Source organism: Haliotis rubra, unplaced genomic scaffold, assembly GCF_003918875.1.
Source record: "Haliotis rubra isolate DU_JTF1 unplaced genomic scaffold, ASM391887v1 Scf92, whole genome shotgun sequence".
Classification (NCBI taxonomy): domain Eukaryota; kingdom Metazoa; phylum Mollusca; class Gastropoda; order Lepetellida; family Haliotidae; genus Haliotis; species Haliotis rubra.
Genome location: NW_025767657.1, coordinates 1,212,140 through 1,230,320, shown reverse-complemented (window position 1 = coordinate 1,230,320; position 18,181 = coordinate 1,212,140). Strand labels below are relative to the sequence as shown.

Here is an 18,181-nt window from a genome sequence, read left to right as displayed (position 1 = left end):
CTTTCTTTCATCTTTAACTTGGAACTGATATCTTTACTAGTTGGATAAATGAACACTCGTTAAGTGAGTGACAGAAGGACGATTGATGGAGAGATGCGTAGAGGTCCTTGACGTCTTCAACAGGCGCCCGAGAACGAGGATTCTAGAATCTGGCTTAGTATCTAAAACAGCATGTGGTAAAACACTGCAGAAATTGAAGGGCCCTTGAAACATAACCGCGATCCCATTTCACTGAACCTTATATTTTTTACATATGACTTGCACTGTGGAAAGATAACGGCATTTTTTCTTTAATGATAACATGAAACACTAACTGAGCTCCGATACATTCAAAAAGTGCTGACATAAAGCCGAAATGCGACCGAACTCAGACCCGTGACCTTCCAATCTGTACAAAAGGTTGGAATAGGTTCGGGTTTTTTAAATGTTTAAAACACCTGTCTATTGTGGAAAATATATTCAAGCTCCCAAACAAAATTTACCCACATACCTAGCCTTGCTCCAAGGCTTTACTGAATGCTGAGCCCATGGTTGTATAGTAATTCTATACTCCCAAGAGGCAAGTCTAGATAAGCGAATCCCAGTGTACTATTTATTATTTTTTGAAATTATTATTTAAATTATTAATTTTACCTTAGAGTCTTGTGCAAGTCTAACACATGTCCTCCTCTCCCCGCTTCCCGCACTCTCCTATCCGCCCCCCCCCGGCCCCCGAAAATCATGGGGTTGTTCCTTATTTATAGAAGCATAGTAACTAGTCCTATGTAACACTATGGTTGGATATTTAAGGCAGCTTTTTTATATATATATAACAGAACTAGACGTTTTATTATCAAACACCGATCAAGGATATGAAAAACGGATAATATGTACACGCACTAGTAGACCAACGCTGGTGAATGCCAAGGTTGGGGATTGCAAAAACAGAGGACCATTGTCTTGTTGAACCTGAGGGAGCTACACGCCCTATGGAAGGAACTGCCGGGAGGTTATCTGTCCAAATAGCGGTGAGACATCTGGAGTTGAGACTGTACTTATTGTATCCGACGTGCATGGAATCTGGGTGGCTTGGAATTCCTGAGAGTCTCAAATAACAAGCACTGCGGGCACTGGTGCCCCCTTGTATGTTAATGGAAAGAATTTTGTCGTTGTACTGCTAGGAACAGCAAGAGCAGTAGTAGTAGTAGAAGTAGTAGGGGGAGGGGGAGTAGCAGCAGCAGAGGTAGTTGTAGTTGTGTGTTTTGTTTGTTTGTTATAACAGTCAGCATTAGTCCAGCTAGCTATATGGCGGCGGTCTGTCAATAATCGACTCAAGCATGGGTGGCTGAAAACCAATTCTTACCCGGTAGTAGTAGTAGTAGTAGCGATGTCAAAGGCGATTTTCACATTTACCAAATCCACATGCCCAAATCTATTCCTAACACTCATCACAACTGGAGGCCATTAACACTTTCTTTAGTGGTAATTGGCATTTTTTTAATGTATATCAATAAAATAGTTTATTATTTTCCAGATTAAAACCGATACCGGCGGCCACTCACATATTGAAGCCATAACCCTCATACTGCAATAATCATACTGCAATATCTCGAACACCTCGTCAAAACCCTACTTCTACTCACCTCAGATAATAGGAGTCTTTTCAAGAGAACTTCTGCGATAAGACGGGCAAATATAATTCCCGTTATAAACAAAGGAGATAATAAGAAAAAAACTGTATTATATTTGCAGATATAGGGGTTGTGTACCTCTGGCGATGACCCTGTAACACGTAAAACCTTAGATGACATCATCACGATTTCGTCATGATATCACTCTTAACCGATACCTTTACCAGCTATGTTGATATCCTGGCGTGACGCCCTCTCATTAAAACTAGTTCAGGCACAGACACCCCATTATGCTGCACAACCTTTGATGATAAGTTAAAACATGCATCCATTAGCTCTTTATTCTATCGTTAACTTTCGTATTGTTATTGCAAGAACTCATTCGTGACCACTCGTGCCTTTCCGTCAGTTACAGAAACTGACAAATGGGGAAACGATATCAGACATTTTGAGAGCATTGGACTGTGGGAAATTATACCGAGAATAAGCTTAACCAGAAAAGGTATGTTTATTTCCTCTACAAACAAGTAAGGAAATATCAAGGTCATACGAAGATAAACAATGACAAGAGAGCATTGATATTTTCATATTTACGTCCTCCGCAAAAATGAGGTGATCTGTTAAGCAAACATAGGATATCTTAGCTCACCTAGATTTTGTGTTACCTCGTCTGCAGTTTTGTTAAGGAAAGGGTGCCTGCGAACAAAACTTCTCCATCACGTGGAGAGATATTTCTATTTATTAACTCAGTACTTAGGCGGGCAAACTATAAAGTATTTACATCTCTGACTGTGTAAATTTGCATTGAGGCTATTGCACTCATTGTCACGAAAACCGACATTTGAACCTCATCAAAGCTTACACAGAATGTATGGTACGTTATCTGAGGCATACGTGACTTCAGGGGGTTTGAAAGTTTTAACAAATATGTGTCATATGAAATGTCTTGGGAACTACTGTAATGCTACCTAAGGCTATGGTGATGAACCAATGAAGATCCGGGTTAGAATTGATCTTCAGTAACCCATGCTTTTCGTAAGACGCGACTAACGGGGTCGGATGGTCAGGCTCGCTGATTTGGTCATCGTATCCCAATTGCGTAGATCGATGCTCATGCTGTTGATCACTGGATTGTCTAGTCCAGGCTTGATTATTAACAGACCGCCGCCATATAGCTGGAATATTGCTGAGTGCGGCGTAAAACTAAACCCACTCACTCACTATGGTGATGATTATGATGATGAAGATGACGACCACGACAATGATGATGATATATTCGTTTAGAATAATGCATTGTTCCTCTGTTCGTTTCTGGACAATAGCGACGGCGAGTAGCCTCGAGTCACATCGAAGACGTGAGTTCGATGCCACACTACAACGTGTGAAGCCAATTTCTGTTGTACTCCCGTTGTGATATTGCTGGAATATTGCTAAAGCGGCGTAAAACTATACTCAATCACATATTCGTTACAGCAGCTGACTTTGGTGGTTCAAGGTGGATGTTGGGTTTGCGGCTTCCTGGTCGATCTCGCTTAAACGTTAAAAAGCATGTAAAACGTCACGAAAACTCACGCTCTAACCAATGCACAAACCATCACGTACGCACTCTGGGAGTTTGACGCAAAAAACCACAGCTCAACCACGGCTTCGTAATGTCCATACTAATGGTCAGTACACGAGATAGATCAGCCCAGAACACGGATGAAATATTTAAGGTTATCAGATCCAACTATGCGTGCAACAAGCACGTATGCGTTCATAATTACGGACTGACGCGGCTTCAAAGTGGTGAATTATTACCTAAACACATGTACGGTTATTTACATAACGAATTATACAATCATATTACTAACAATCTATTGGTTTTTAATCGCAGGTCTGTCGCTCCAGGCATTATTTGCCGTTAAAATGGCCGCTCGTTAAATATCATTACCATGCAATTACAATAGGCTTCAAAATTCAAGGTCACAGAAAGGCTATAAACGTTAAATTGCAGGCTTATATATATTAAATGAAATTATTACCGTACTAATCCTTATTTTGTCACAGTCCCATACCTTTCTCAGTTGAATATTTACCCAGTCTTTGCGTGTGTTTGTGACTGATGTCGGTAGAGCAGAACATAAGCAACATGCCACAATCACTATTTGATTGTGAGACATAGACACGTGCTTATCATACGATAACGATCATCATTATGAGGTGAGGTGAGGTGAAATTGGGTTTAACGTCGTGCTTGAGAATATTTCGCTCATATGACGACGTGCATGCGTGTGTATGTGTATGTGCGGATGCTTGTACTAGCCCAGACTGAAGCTGGTTTTATAGTGCTAGCTCACTGAGATACCATGCCGTAGTGAAGCATGAATACCCCACTCAGACACATAATACTGACTCCGAGCCGACCAGTCCTTGTTGTACCCATTAATGCCGAGCGCCAGGCAGGGACCAACAAGTACCATATTTTAACGTCTTTTGGTATGACGCGGTCGGGGATCGAACCCGCGACCTTCCGCTCTCCGGGCGGACGCTCTAACCACTACACCATGGAGGCGGTCTATAATACATATTATGATTATCTTGTATTTGCTTATGTATATGGTCTATAGATAACGTCGTTTTGTTAGTATGCCGACTTTCTAAATTTGATGGTTAGATGTGTAAAACACTTTATATTCTTCGAGGGCACAATGAAACTTGATTGAAACCCACCCTTGATTTCTTTACTATGTTATAGTGAGTAAATGAGTTTATTTTTCGCTTTTGCAATATTCCAGCAATATCACGGCGGGGGGGACACCAGAAATGTGCTTCACACGTTGTGGCCGTGTAGGGAATCGAACCCGGGTCTTCGGCGTGACGAGCGAACGCTTTAACCACTAGGCTACCCCACCGCCCCTTACTCTGTTATAAGGATCCCCTAACAGAGACACGGACGCCAAAAGGACACGGACATGCCATAAGATTCTCAGCAGACTCTAAACGTATCACACAAGATACCCGACTATACACACAACGTCGTCCTTTGGTGTTGATAACGTATGGGACAATACAGCCATTTTATGTGGTAATTAGAGATTTAATGTTATTGAGGTGCATGAATAATGGGGTGGGATTTATTTCCCCGTCTCCTTTATGTTTTCAAAAGAACATGCATAGAATGCAGTTGCAGGCTTTATGTCGTAACGATTCATAAATTAAGACCAGTCTTATTTCTATGGAGCTTCCATGTCGTATAGAACAAACGGAACATGCATTGAAAGCAATTACCGACCTGTAACATCAGGCAATCTAGACATGTAGGCCCTATTGTTACATCCATAGAACTAGACTTAGAACCTGTCTTTTTCCAGCGTACTATTGAAAGAACCTATGTAAAATTACACGACCGTTTCTTATGGTGGTAGAAAACAAATCCTAGAATTCAAGTTCTAATCAACGGCTTCGTAAGACAGATATGAACGGGGTTTTCACAAGAACATTTTAAGGAAAGCTGTTGTCTATACATTACATCTCCGACAATATCTATTACATTCACACAAGATGCCCACATGTAGTCTTAAAGGAGATTCTCGAGATATTGTCCACGGCATTTTCTTTAGATAAACGCTATCGGACGTCTTCGATTTTCTCATTTTAAAATAGTCTGTTTTCAATTAAATTGGTGTAATCATTAATCACTTGATTGAAATACCCTTTTAGCATTGTCATATCACGTCGGGCTGATGTAACCACGGTAAATCAGATCAAGAGAAACCCCTACCCTAGCTAAAAATCTAAAGGAATCTACGTGTGCTAGTCTAAACTAAAATGGCTTTGTGAAAATGTAAAATACAATATATATGTATATATGTAAGTCAGCTTCTAAATGCCCAGTGTTTGTAAACAGACCACGCCCATTTAGTGAAATAGACAGTGTTTATTATTGGTATGGTCCTTTGTACCATTATGTGACAGTGTACTCTTGTAAAGCATGTTTAGTCATGTTTTATTATATGACAATAGGTTGATATGTGTTCCACTTCGCATCAGGCGTCTTGGTAAATTAAATACAAATGCTATACATTCTGCATGATCAATTTTCTTTAGATAAACGTCGGATATTTTCGTTCGTTCGTTGTTCGTAACTTCTTTACCCCATTGTAAATACAAAGAAAACCCCGCTAAAATCTACAATAAAATCTACAAGTCAGCTTCAAATGCCCTTTTGTACTAGAAAAAGACATTATGTACCATTAACTTAGAAAGCAGTCAGGGGTTGATAGTCGCATCAGGGGTGGTTTTGTTTGCCCATGATCATGTTCGTAACCTTGAACTGAAACGCTTAGAAAAACAGAAGGACTTGAATTAGGTGGCTAAAAAAAGACAACAAAACAACCCAGCAAGTGATCTTAGCACCCTACTCGGGTGCATGGACGAACCCTTAAGGCCTAGGTAAGTATTTCATTCTTGAATGTTTGGGGTCTGTTGTAATGTATCCAAGCTGGAAAGCACGTCAATTGTGAATGTATCTGGACACCCGGCCTGTTAACGTTCACTGTTTGTGTTAACCTGTGATAAAAGTATTAGTACAAAAACAACCGAGTGTATGGAGTGAGAGTGTGAATTGGGGTCAATGCCGCTTTGAACAATATTCCAGTTATATCACAGACTCGTGTGGAAGGCACGCCTACAGTGATACATGTCAATGTTTACCACTTTGGTGAACCACTCGGTATGGTGTAGACTAATGCTTAGTCCCTGAATATATATAATTTTGATAGTAACAAACAAGCCCATTTAAACTGAAAAGCAGCCCCAGGGAGACCAGAGATTCAGCCTGAACCTGAGGAAATCTAGACTTGCTTTATTTAGGGCCTTAGCGCTGCAGATAGGGCTTGGCAGTAGGGAAAATAATGTGGTTCAGGGACTGTGAGACAGACTAGGTATGGTGCTGTGAAACCTAGAAACATAATTAGAACCGGAATTCGAAACCGCGATCACAGGTTACTGGCGTGACAAGGGACGCAACTCTGCAAGGCGAATTGCGGCGCACTTTATCAAAGGGCTACCCATGTCGCCAACAGCGTGTTGAGCACCAGTGATTTTGCGTCGACGTAATTTTGAAAACATTTCAGAAAATCATGGCACGCCAGCTTGATGACCAAAAATAAACCACGTGACCTACGGTGCGGGATCAGTGCGAATCTGGGATTCAAACGCCAGATCCTGAGTTCAAAGGAAGGGTCTTAGACTACTGAGTCACCCATTCTCCCGTTATGACGATAGCCATCGCTCATCTACCAGTATCAACAAACCCTGATAGGTACAGACTCGCACCCATCTTTGCACCGCCTCGACGGGTTTCAAGGGCGAGGCGGTGGGTCCGTAAAACGCATTGGTTCACTGCGTACAACGTTTCACAAATACGATAGGGAAACACCATGCAATGTATACAATGTTTTCGCTGTTCAACGATATGAAAAACATGTGCGATTTACAATATTTTTATAACTCGGATGACGGAAACAAACGTAGGGTTTGTGCTGACGACATACACGTACGCTGGTGGTGTGTAAAACATATCTTAACCACATGCACGAAAGGCATTTGCAATGGAGCTTATGTTTCAAGCCGGGCGGAAAGGCGAAAACTGGCAAAATTTTGGATGGAGCATTGAAAGGGCAAACTAAGAAACATGAATACACCGAACCAAATATACTGCGAAATTTGTTAGAAATTATGTAGAATGAGAGGAATGACCGGGGAGGGACTCTAAGGATTTATCAGTTAGCAGTAGAGTTGCCACCCTCAAGCGTGCCGGAATCCTATGACCGTGAATCCAAGATTCTCCCTGGTCTTGTTTCGAGGTTTGTCAGCGCGTCTGTTTGTGAACCCTGCGTCTTAGCGTTACAGTTGTCATAATTTAGTGTTTAAGTGTGGGAGTTGCTATCGTCTTAGTGCTAAGATAGCTTTGTAGAACAAGGCCCTCTACTGAAGTTATAGGCACATTTGTTCATGGGGCGGTGGGTAGCCAAGTGGGTTAAGCGTTCGCTCGTCACACCGAAGACCCCGGTTCGATTCCCAACATGGGTACACTGTGTGGAGCCCATTCTTTGTGTCCCAACATTGCTGGAATATTTCCAAAAGCGGCGTAAAACCTTTATAGTACTGATGTCACATATATTAACACTGTCACTTCTAGAACTGCGAATGAAGTGTAATTATGGCCCAGCGGACCACCCCGTGCTGCGGCATGCGCCGGTACTCGTACAAGCTGCAACAATATATACTTTTTTGATAGCGTTAACACATGGCAACTGATTGTTTTACCCGGAGACCGAAAATAGCTGGGGAAACAGAGAACTCCTGATGAAAATGACAACCACGTGACTGGACTTTTTTGAATGATTCATGAGCAACGCGCATTCTGTGAGTATGATTGTTTGGAACACATTTTGTGGCATTCACTGAGTGAATAGTTTTCCATTATATGATATTTTGCAAGAATTGAGACTTCTATGCTTCTTTGTGGGATTTCCATAGCAATAGAGTGACACATTTCGCATTTTTATGGTTTTAAAAAGAAAAACCCAACGTCGTACATGAGTTTTACCACTTTGGTGATATTAAAATAAAATGCTCGCGAACAAACGATCGGGACGTTTCTTTGTCATCGGATCCTGACCGGGAAAGGGACGCAACTGTACACTTTACACCACTTGGCTACCCATGTCTATAAACATAAGTTTAGTCCTATCCCTATTAAAAAAAATAATGTTCGAAAGTAAATACCAGGCCGAAATTTCGTCAATGTCCTCCTTGTGTTTTAAATACACCGGTTGATAGACTGTTATTCGCTACTGTAGAATTCATCAGTTCTACATATATCATAGTCTGTCTCACAGTCCCTGAACCATATTATTTTTCCTACAGCTTAGCCCTCCCTGCAATGCTAACGCCCTAAATGAAGCAAGTCTTGAATTCTCCCTGGGGCTCCTTTTCAATTAAATGGATATATTTGCTACAATCAAAATTATATGTATTCAGAGACTAAGTATTAGTCTACATATGTCATAGAAATAGTACAAGAATATCCCCGAGATCTTAGCATCAATCCAGCGTTACGTAACCAGTGATCAATAGCATGAGCAACGACCATGACGGTCAGGTCACGATGCTTACAAGCAATAAACAGGCGGAAGGTTGGTTTTCCGGCCGTCACATTCAATTACAGCCTATAGTCAGCTGTGAACGTGTGCCGCGAAACGACCACTCCAGCATTGATAACATTGTACCACGTCCGTGATTAGTCATATATATATTTTCTGTCAGCCCTGTATCACCCATTTCACTTCCTCGCTGATCACGTACATGCATATCCCACTCTTAATCATGGAGGATGGAGGATGCATCTTAGGTCACAGTCGAAGAAAACCGACTGCAGCGTTCAGAGTGCACACCGCCTAAGTGCGAAACTATGGAAGCCTGTTCCTGTAATCTACCGTGATCGCGGAATACTCTCCTTCACCAGTGGAACCAATTCGATTTTTGGTAAGAATATGGGAATCATTACCTGGAAAGGTGGATTTTCACCAGGGATAATAAACTTATTGTCAGAGTAAATACGACCTAGATAGCTTGTAGTGATGTAATTGGAACACCGTCCACTCACGTTTCACTCAATGACACAATACACCAAACCGACACGACCGCCCGTGTGTTAATCCTAACGCTGTTGGTATAAACACAATGTTTATTACACGTCTTCCGGGTTTAATTCAATTTTAAGAAAATATTACACGGTCTTATCTATTCAGCTAATTTTATTTCATCTAAGTGTGAAACATTTATCCTCTCGTTTCATTAATGATATATACGATCACTGAAAATCATAACAAAAAAATCAAATTAAAACTTCAAGTACGACCATTGAAAAGTGTAAGAAAGTAATCGAATTATTATTCAAAAGGTTACTACATCTATCCATGTGTCTGAACTGTCAGTCCCACATTTTCCACCCTTCGTGACAAAATGAACTCGCCCGATCCCAACCTGACACTCAGCACTTGCAATGTCCTTACTCACGAATCGAGAGGGAGTCGACAAACCAGAGGAAATGATTTCTCACTTATACTGTGTGATTGTGTTTAACGCCGCTAAGTGGCAACTAAGCTGTGTTAGGATGTGGTAACGTGATGTAAAACACAGCCTTCATTAGCACAGATTGTAGATGCTCGTTCAACCACGACAAAGGATTAATACTCGCAAACCAAGGACCAATATGGAATCGAACCACGTTAAGCGGATCCTGCAGCTAAGTAACAGAAAATAGACCCCAAATCCACCGTATTTCTACAATATTCCAACCCACTGATTTTTAAATTTATTTTCCTATTGAGTTTATGTGCTGTGCATAAATATATTTACTGATGTAATCTCCAGTGTTATGCTTCAACTCTCTATTTAACAGAGCAGTGCGTTGTGTTGTAGTGATTTACCAAGTATAAAACTACACAGGCAAACTTGCAGCCCGCTGACGTTAGTGCAATGCGTGCGTTCGTAATCAGCACTACATAAACGATCTACTGCAGTGGAGGTACACTTTGCCACACACGACTAAATCCACGTCGCTTGAAAAGCGCAATAGGCAAACACCAGTCCACCTACTATCTCATACTGTCTTTTATACGATTATCATTTCATTTCGATTATCTGAGTCTTAACACAAATGCTTTTAAACACACATTATAATTTACATTTTGGAAAACGAAACGAAAACGTATTCTGATTGTACATTTTTAAAACAAAAAATACCACCAACAATACACACACCAAACAAAAAAACCTACACATTTACGCGTCACACAAGCAAGTCTACATTTAAAACACCCAAACGTTCCATTATGCAAGCCACGGACATAATACGTTTCTATAATTCTAAATCTACAATATATCCCTGTTTCCAAAACCAGATTTTTTTCAGGGTAGTATAAATAACAAGCCCACATATCTTAATTTTAATCGAATTATACCAGCCTTGAATATGTCAACAATTTTAAAACAAAAAATTACGCTTGCTATAAAATTACGAATGTGTTAATTACCAAAACAACCCTAAATTGTGGATATAAACCACTTTCTCCAACCTGTTACCACAAACTTCAGACTGCACAGTTTCTTAACACGGGGCCTTGTTGCTGCCACTGTGTATTCTTATAGTCGGTGTAAGGGGATATCGCACTAGTATGTTGTGACGACAAATTCGTCACTAAACCCACAGAAAAACTAACGCCATGTATATGCCCCGTTTCGTTGGATTAGATTTTTGTGCAAACTTGTATTTTACTAGCGGCCAGGTAAAATGCTAAAAATGTTTACTATATCACGGTGATCAAGAATGGATAAATGTCCCCTATCCTTTTTAACCGTTTATGGGAGTTTAATTTGAAAAATATATTATTATAAATAAAATTTGACTTTATATTCGTTTTTTTTCTCTAAAAAATAAATATTTTTGTAAGTAACAAAAACGGTGAGAAAAATGTAAGCAAAGTATATAGATGAGTTTAATAAAATGTGTTAATATTAATTCATGCCTTCATTCTTGTCGTATACTGAAGTTCAGTTCCAACGCTAGTATTGACGGAAGAGTTCTCGTCTCGCATATTTGCCATAAAAGCAAAGTTAATAAAATTAAAATAAAATACTCAAGATCATAAATGTTTGAAATATTAAATAAACTTTGAAATGCAAAATACTGAGAACAAAATATATAATTTAAAAAGCAACTTACCAATGGCACTTGGAAACAATTGGACGAATGCCACTAGGGCAACAGCGAAAACTTTAAGAAAATCCATTTTTGACTCGGAGCTTTCGAACTACTATCTGAAGACTGCCACACCATTTTAGCTGAGTTTGGGGTACTTATAGTACGACCATATTTTGCACACGGCCTTCAGTCATCCAATTATCCTGAAGATCTTCAATGAGGATTCGTCCCGGTCACGTGACCTGTGTAATATCCCTCGGAGCAAACCTGTTCCATAGCGGCGAGGAAAGTACGGTAGCCGGACCGAGCGACAATTTTCACATGTTACGCAGAACGCAAGAATAGGAGTTTAACAATTACATAACGGCTATACAATTGTCATTAGGACCATTTACACTTCAATATCCGGCTACATAATGGAAAAACAATAGTTGCGTCATGTTACAGATGTATAATGCATGTACTTATAAGGAATTAGCAATCGTTTGCGAGATGACAAAGCCTTTTTTCCTTTCAATATTATGTTCGGGGATTAAATGAAAAGCAAGAACTTGTTCTTGTATTAAATGAATGAAATGATACCATCTTGCGGATTTTGATTTTGAATTTGTTTTTTATTTCACTCGCACTATCGTCTACGGTTTTAGTCAGTATGAATGAAAATATCTAAACAGGAATAATTTTTATGGATAGAAAACGTCTTAATTGCAATTTTAACTTCTTTATTGCCATAAAGAATTTGTCAATCCATAAAAATGCCCCTCTTCATCATACTAGCTTTTAATGACACTTAAAGAAATAGAAATAATTGAGTAGAAAAACAGATAGGACATGCGTAAATATTGTTATAAATCACAGAGTGATATTTATTAGATAAATTGTGTATCTGTTAGACTAACAACTAGTCTCTGAAATGAACATATTTTACTGAAAAAAAAGTTCATAGTAAAAAAAATATATATAGTGAAAAGGAGCCCTGAGACTTTCTTCATTTTCAGAAGCTGTGGAAATCTAGACTTGCCACATTATCTAGACTTGCGTGGGCTTTCTTGGATATATTTGCTTCAGGGTCTGTACGAGAGACTATGTATCTGTAAACCATCACACCTGATATTTCCACCATATTCATATTTCCCCACATGTGCTTGTATGTAAATATGAAATACCACAGTTATCATCATGTAAATCAGATGTCACTGTAAGGCGTGTGTGTACATATGTTTGACAAGCAAATCGTTTCTGTACAGTATATATATGTAAATATACACCAAATGTTTCGTGCCTGAAGCGCGTGGACTGTTAAACATTACCAACGAAGGTATTTCATTGCGGACTTTGAAACAATGGCCGGAATTAAATGTTTGCCCTTCGAACCGCGTGTCAGCTCGTGCAGGAAACTTGTTAATTGCAAGGATGTCGATATGACAGGTAGTCAATTTCAGGTCATTTCACTCATAGTTTGTAGCAAATTTACAGCTATCGCGGATGAGTGAGTGAGCGAGTGAGCGAGTGAGTGAGTGAGTGAGTGATATCACAGGTAGTCAATTTCAGCTCATTCCACTCATGGTTTCAGCAAAATTACAGCTTGCTCGAAACCACGTGAGTGAGTATTTTTTTTATCTTTACGTAAATAATCGAGTCTGAATCAGATAATCCGGTGATTGACACCGCCAGCATCAATCGGGATATGCAGAAATGCATCAACCAAGTCAACGAGCCCGACAACCGATCCCGTTAGTCCCCTCTTACGATCATTTGTTGAAAGATATTCATGACGTCTGTCACTGGCCCTGGTCTGTCTGGTTCAAACTCGATTATTTGCATTACACAGTTATTTTGCTGGGTTATTGACAACTACAAAGTTAAACGAACGAACAAACAAACACACACGCCTGCAGATGCAAATTTCTAGTTATGGGACTTTTAACACTCATGTGTTTAGTGACCTGTGAAGATCAGGATTAGAATTGGTCTCCAGTAACCCATGCTTGTCGTAAGAGGCGACTGACGGGATCGGGCGGTCAGACTCGCTGACACATGTCATCGTAGTCTGTCTCACAGTCCCTGAACCACATTAATTTCCCTACTGCCAAGCCCTCTCTGCAGTGCTAAAGCCCTAAATAAAGCAAGTCTAGATTTCCTCAGGTTCAGGTTCTGAATCTCTGGTCTCCCTTGGGCTCCTTTTCAATATAAATGGGCTTGTTTGTTACTATCAAAATTATATATATTCAGAGACTAAGCCTTAGTCTAATGTCATCGTATCCTGTTTGTGTAGATCGATGCTCATGCTGTGGATCACTGGATTGTCTAGTCCAGATTAGATTGTTGATAGACCGCTGCCATATAGATGGCATATTGATGCATGCGGCGCTAGACAACAACCGGACCCATCTATGCATGCGTTTAGTTATGAAACTTACAACCACAACATGTGATCACAACTGAGGGGCGCCACAGGTTTGCCACCCATTAAGCCGAGTTTCATGAAATTAATTATGCTTCAGTTCTAAATTGCTCGATGATTACGACTTTCAATAGCCAAATAAGCCAACACTTTGTTACAGAACGTGGCCTACCTTGATATTGGTGGTATGTTGCGAAAAGCGGCGTAAAACTAAACTCGCTCACACTACAGAACTTGGAAAACACATGGTTATATTTAATTTAGTTTATTTTGTTTTGTATTGTTGCGCTTCGGTGTATAAATTGTTTTTTGTGTATGTCTATGAATTTTTATCTTTTAAAATTGTTTTGACGGTGTTGTCTGTTGGTTCACTTGTACATGTTTTACTGGTGTTGTCGGGATGGGACAGGGAGTATTGGCGCAGCCCCGGTATATCGTGACGTTATATAGACAGTGACAGCCGCTTCAGGTTACAGTGTACGGTCACACAGACTAATTGTATGTGCAGGGTAAGTCAAATATAGTAAGTAGGCAGTGATTCGTTTGTCACTAAGTAAACATTAGATTGACCTACTTCTGTGAAAAATGTGGGAGCTGAACCTATGTGACGTCATGAACGAACCCTCTCCCTTTCTCGCATTTGCTTTCTCTCTGCCCCCTTCTCTCTACCTCTCTCCCCCCCCTCTCTGTGCCTCTCTCTTTCTCTGTCTCCCTCCCCTCCGCCTCTCTCCCCTCTCTTTCTGTGCCTCTCTCTTGTCTGTGCCTCTCTCTTTTCTGTGTCTCTCCCTCCTCTCTCCCTTCTGTGTGTCTCTCTTTGTGACTCTCTCCGTGCCCTCTCTGTCTCTCTCACCCTCTTCTCTTTCTCTGCATCCCTCTCTCTCCTTCTCTTTCTTTCTCCATCTCTCCTTCTCTCTGTGTATCTCCCTCCCTCTGTGTGTGTGTGTTTCTCTCTCTTTTCTCCCGCTATCTGAATTATAAAAAATCCCTTGAAACTGTTTCAACGCATTGTTTCTTTTTTTTTTTAATGTAAATTTTATTTCTGAATCCCTGTTACAGTTGCTTTCAGAACCGTGTCTACCCCTCCTCTCCCCATCTTCTACCTCTCCGATGTGCACATCGCAATTGGATACACCCATGTATGTTTCACGTCTTTCTATTTTCGTTTGAACAACACCCTCTGAACACCAACAACACACGCACACACTCTTGCTTGTATGTTTCTATATCTTGATCGCCACATACAGCTCTATTTCACCTTACAGAGGTATCAATCTGTGTTTGGGTTAGCTTCAGCTGCGTTCACGCCTGTCGCGTCAATATCGTGGCCTTATCATGTACATCTCTCTCGTATATCACCCTTCCTTTGTGTGCATGCAGAATGAACCCAGTTCTCCTTTCACAAAATACTACACACTACTCTACACTACTCAAATCTTCATAGGATAGTTACACATTTCATGCTCTTAAAAGTTTGTGCTGAAAGGCCAAAAATATCATTGAATATGAATAATATTTATAGGAAGCATATTTAGTTGTTTGTTTCTCTGGAGATTATATGTTTACTTGTCCTATTATCATTGCTTTCATCCTGATTTATTTTAAGATATAGATGCAACCAAATAGCATTAACGTTTTACACTCCGAAGGTATATTCCCAAATTCTACTACTACTACCACTACTACTACTACTACTACTACTACTACTACTACTACTACTACTACTATTACAACTACTACCATTATTATTATTATTACTAGTACTATTACTAAGCCTACGACTACTTTCACTACTACTACTACTAGTGTTGGGAATTGGTTGAAATTTAATTGATGATTGGTTCATTACAACCGATCAATCATCGAAAATAATTGGTTAGCGTCATTTATTAAACGTCCCTGTTATTTTTGTTAATGCACACACAAAAATAAAGAAAAAACATGTAGTATATTTGGTTTTTTGCAAATTGCTTAAAGTCCATTTGCAAATTTTGCATATTTAAATGATGATTAGTATGTTAGGAACACATATTTCCTGGATTCTTTAATATAAATTCAATCATGACTTGGAACGAGCTTGTAGTGCTTATGAAATGTAAATTTAATGACACAGACAATACCAGCCTTGTGAAAAATATTGTTAATGCAAACAAGTGTTCCAAGATTGGTCGTGTTCGATTACGAGAAAACATGTTCGATTGCTTGGTCGCTTAGTCACTGCGACCAATCTTCGATTATTTCAATTAATCGGACCACCACTAACTACTACTACTACTACTACTACTACTACTACTACTACTACTACTACTACTACTACTACTACTACTACTACTACTACACTACCACTACCATTATCACTACTGTCACTACTACTACGATTCGATTATTGATAGACCGCCGCCATATAGCTGGAAGATTGCAGAGTGCGGCGTAAAACTAAACTCACTCACTACTACTGCTGCTGCTAGTAATGATAATATTTCTTCCACCCAACCTCTCTCTGCTGCCTTTTATCTTAATCTGTAAACATAATAATTCTTCCAACAACCACGATCTGACACAGGTAAAATAACTTTCACTTTGAGTATTTTTGTTGGTTGCTAACCACTGTTTTTTTTGCCCACTCTGTTGACTTGTGAAGTGGTAGCTTGCAGCTATTATGAGCACCCCGCGGAGGGGATAAGAGGTGGCATTACATAATTTTGTTGTTAGGGGTCCAGTGGGTGATATGCTGCCCCGGCGGTCTCCGCTAATTGAGATACATGTGTAACAATGCGAAACAGAAGGGGAACAATTCGACTTTCAAGGATGAATGACCAAGGGCGTCCTGTGGCTTGTTGTGACTGGTCGTGTTTCGTAACTCGGACCTCATTGAACTTTTGTTGACGATAGGAATCAAACAGTGACCGGACTGTCAGGTTGATAGCTTGATTAGATTTATTCGTGTTTATTTGACCGTGTAAGAGTAATATCATTATCACTCGGGGTATGTCAGTCTTGCGTGAAGAGGAAATTCCAAACAGATTACAGATGATTGCTACTTTTAATGTCCTCCTCCTCCTCATCTGACAATATCATGGCCTTATTGATATCACCGTCATCTGACAATATCATGGCCTTATTGATATCACCATCATCTGACAATATCATGGCCTTATTGATATCACCATCATCTGACAATATCATCGCCTTATTGATATCATCGTCATCTGACAATATCATTGCCTTATTGATATCATCATCATCTCAATATCATCGTCTTATTGATATCACCATCATCTGACAATATCATCGCCTTATTGGTATCGCCATCATCTGACAATATCATCGCCTTATTGATATCATCATCATCTGACAATGTCATCGTCTTATTGATATCACCATCATCTGACAATATCATCGCCTTATTGATATCACCATCATATGACAATATCATCGCCTTATTGATATCACCATCATCTGACAATATCATCGCCTTATTGATATCATCATCATCTGACAATATCATCGCCTTATTGATATCACCATCATCTGACAATATGATTGCCTTATTGACATCATCATTATATGACAATATCATCGCCTTTTATTAATATCATCATCATCTGACAAATATCATTGCCTTATTGACATCACCATCATCTGACAATATCATCGCCGTATTGACATCATCATTATATGACAATATCATCGCCTTTTATTAACGTTATCACCACCACCATCACCTGGCAATATCATCGCCTTTTATTAATATCATCATCATCATCATACAATATCATCGCCTTTTATTAATATCATCATCATCATACAATATCATCGCCTTTTATTGATATCATCATCATCTTACAATATCATCGCCTTTCATTGACATCATCATCATTATATGGCAATATCATCGCCTTTTATTGATATCATCATTATCTTACAATATCATCGCCTTTCATTGACATCATCATCATTATATGGCAATATCATCGCCTTTTATTGATATCATTATCATCTTACAATATCATCGCCTTTCATTGACATCATCATCATTATATGGCAATATCATCGCCTTTATTAATATCATCGTCATCATCATCATCATCATCACCTGACAATATCAAAGCCATTTATTATTATCATTATCATCGTCGTTGTCGTCGTCGTCATGAGTGACCTGGCATAGAGTTGACACGACATGCATCGTTTAATGTTAATGCAAACAAGTGTTCCAAGATTGGTCGTGTTCGATTACGAGAAAACATGTTCGATTAGCGGTCGCTTAGTCACTGCGACCAATCTTCGATTATTTCAATTAATCGGACCACCACTAACTACTACTACTACTACTACTACTACTACTACTACTACTACTACTACTACTACTACCACTACCACTACCACTACCATTATCACTACTGTCACTACTAC

The 18,181-nt window shown here is 39.6% G+C and overlaps 1 protein-coding gene across 1 annotated transcript in view; it reads right to left on the bottom strand.

Annotated features, from left to right (window-relative positions):
• Positions 1-11,507, bottom strand: part of LOC124264337 (carbonic anhydrase-like) — a 33,897-nt gene extending 22,390 nt beyond the window's left edge. Inside the window, exon 1 of the mRNA XM_046699093.1 lies at positions 11,386-11,507. Within this exon, the coding sequence (XP_046555049.1) occupies positions 11,386-11,452 (67 nt within the window). The 5' untranslated portion in view covers positions 11,453-11,507. The remainder of the gene's footprint in view (positions 1-11,385) is intronic.
• Between the last annotated feature and the right edge of the window lie 6,674 nt (positions 11,508-18,181).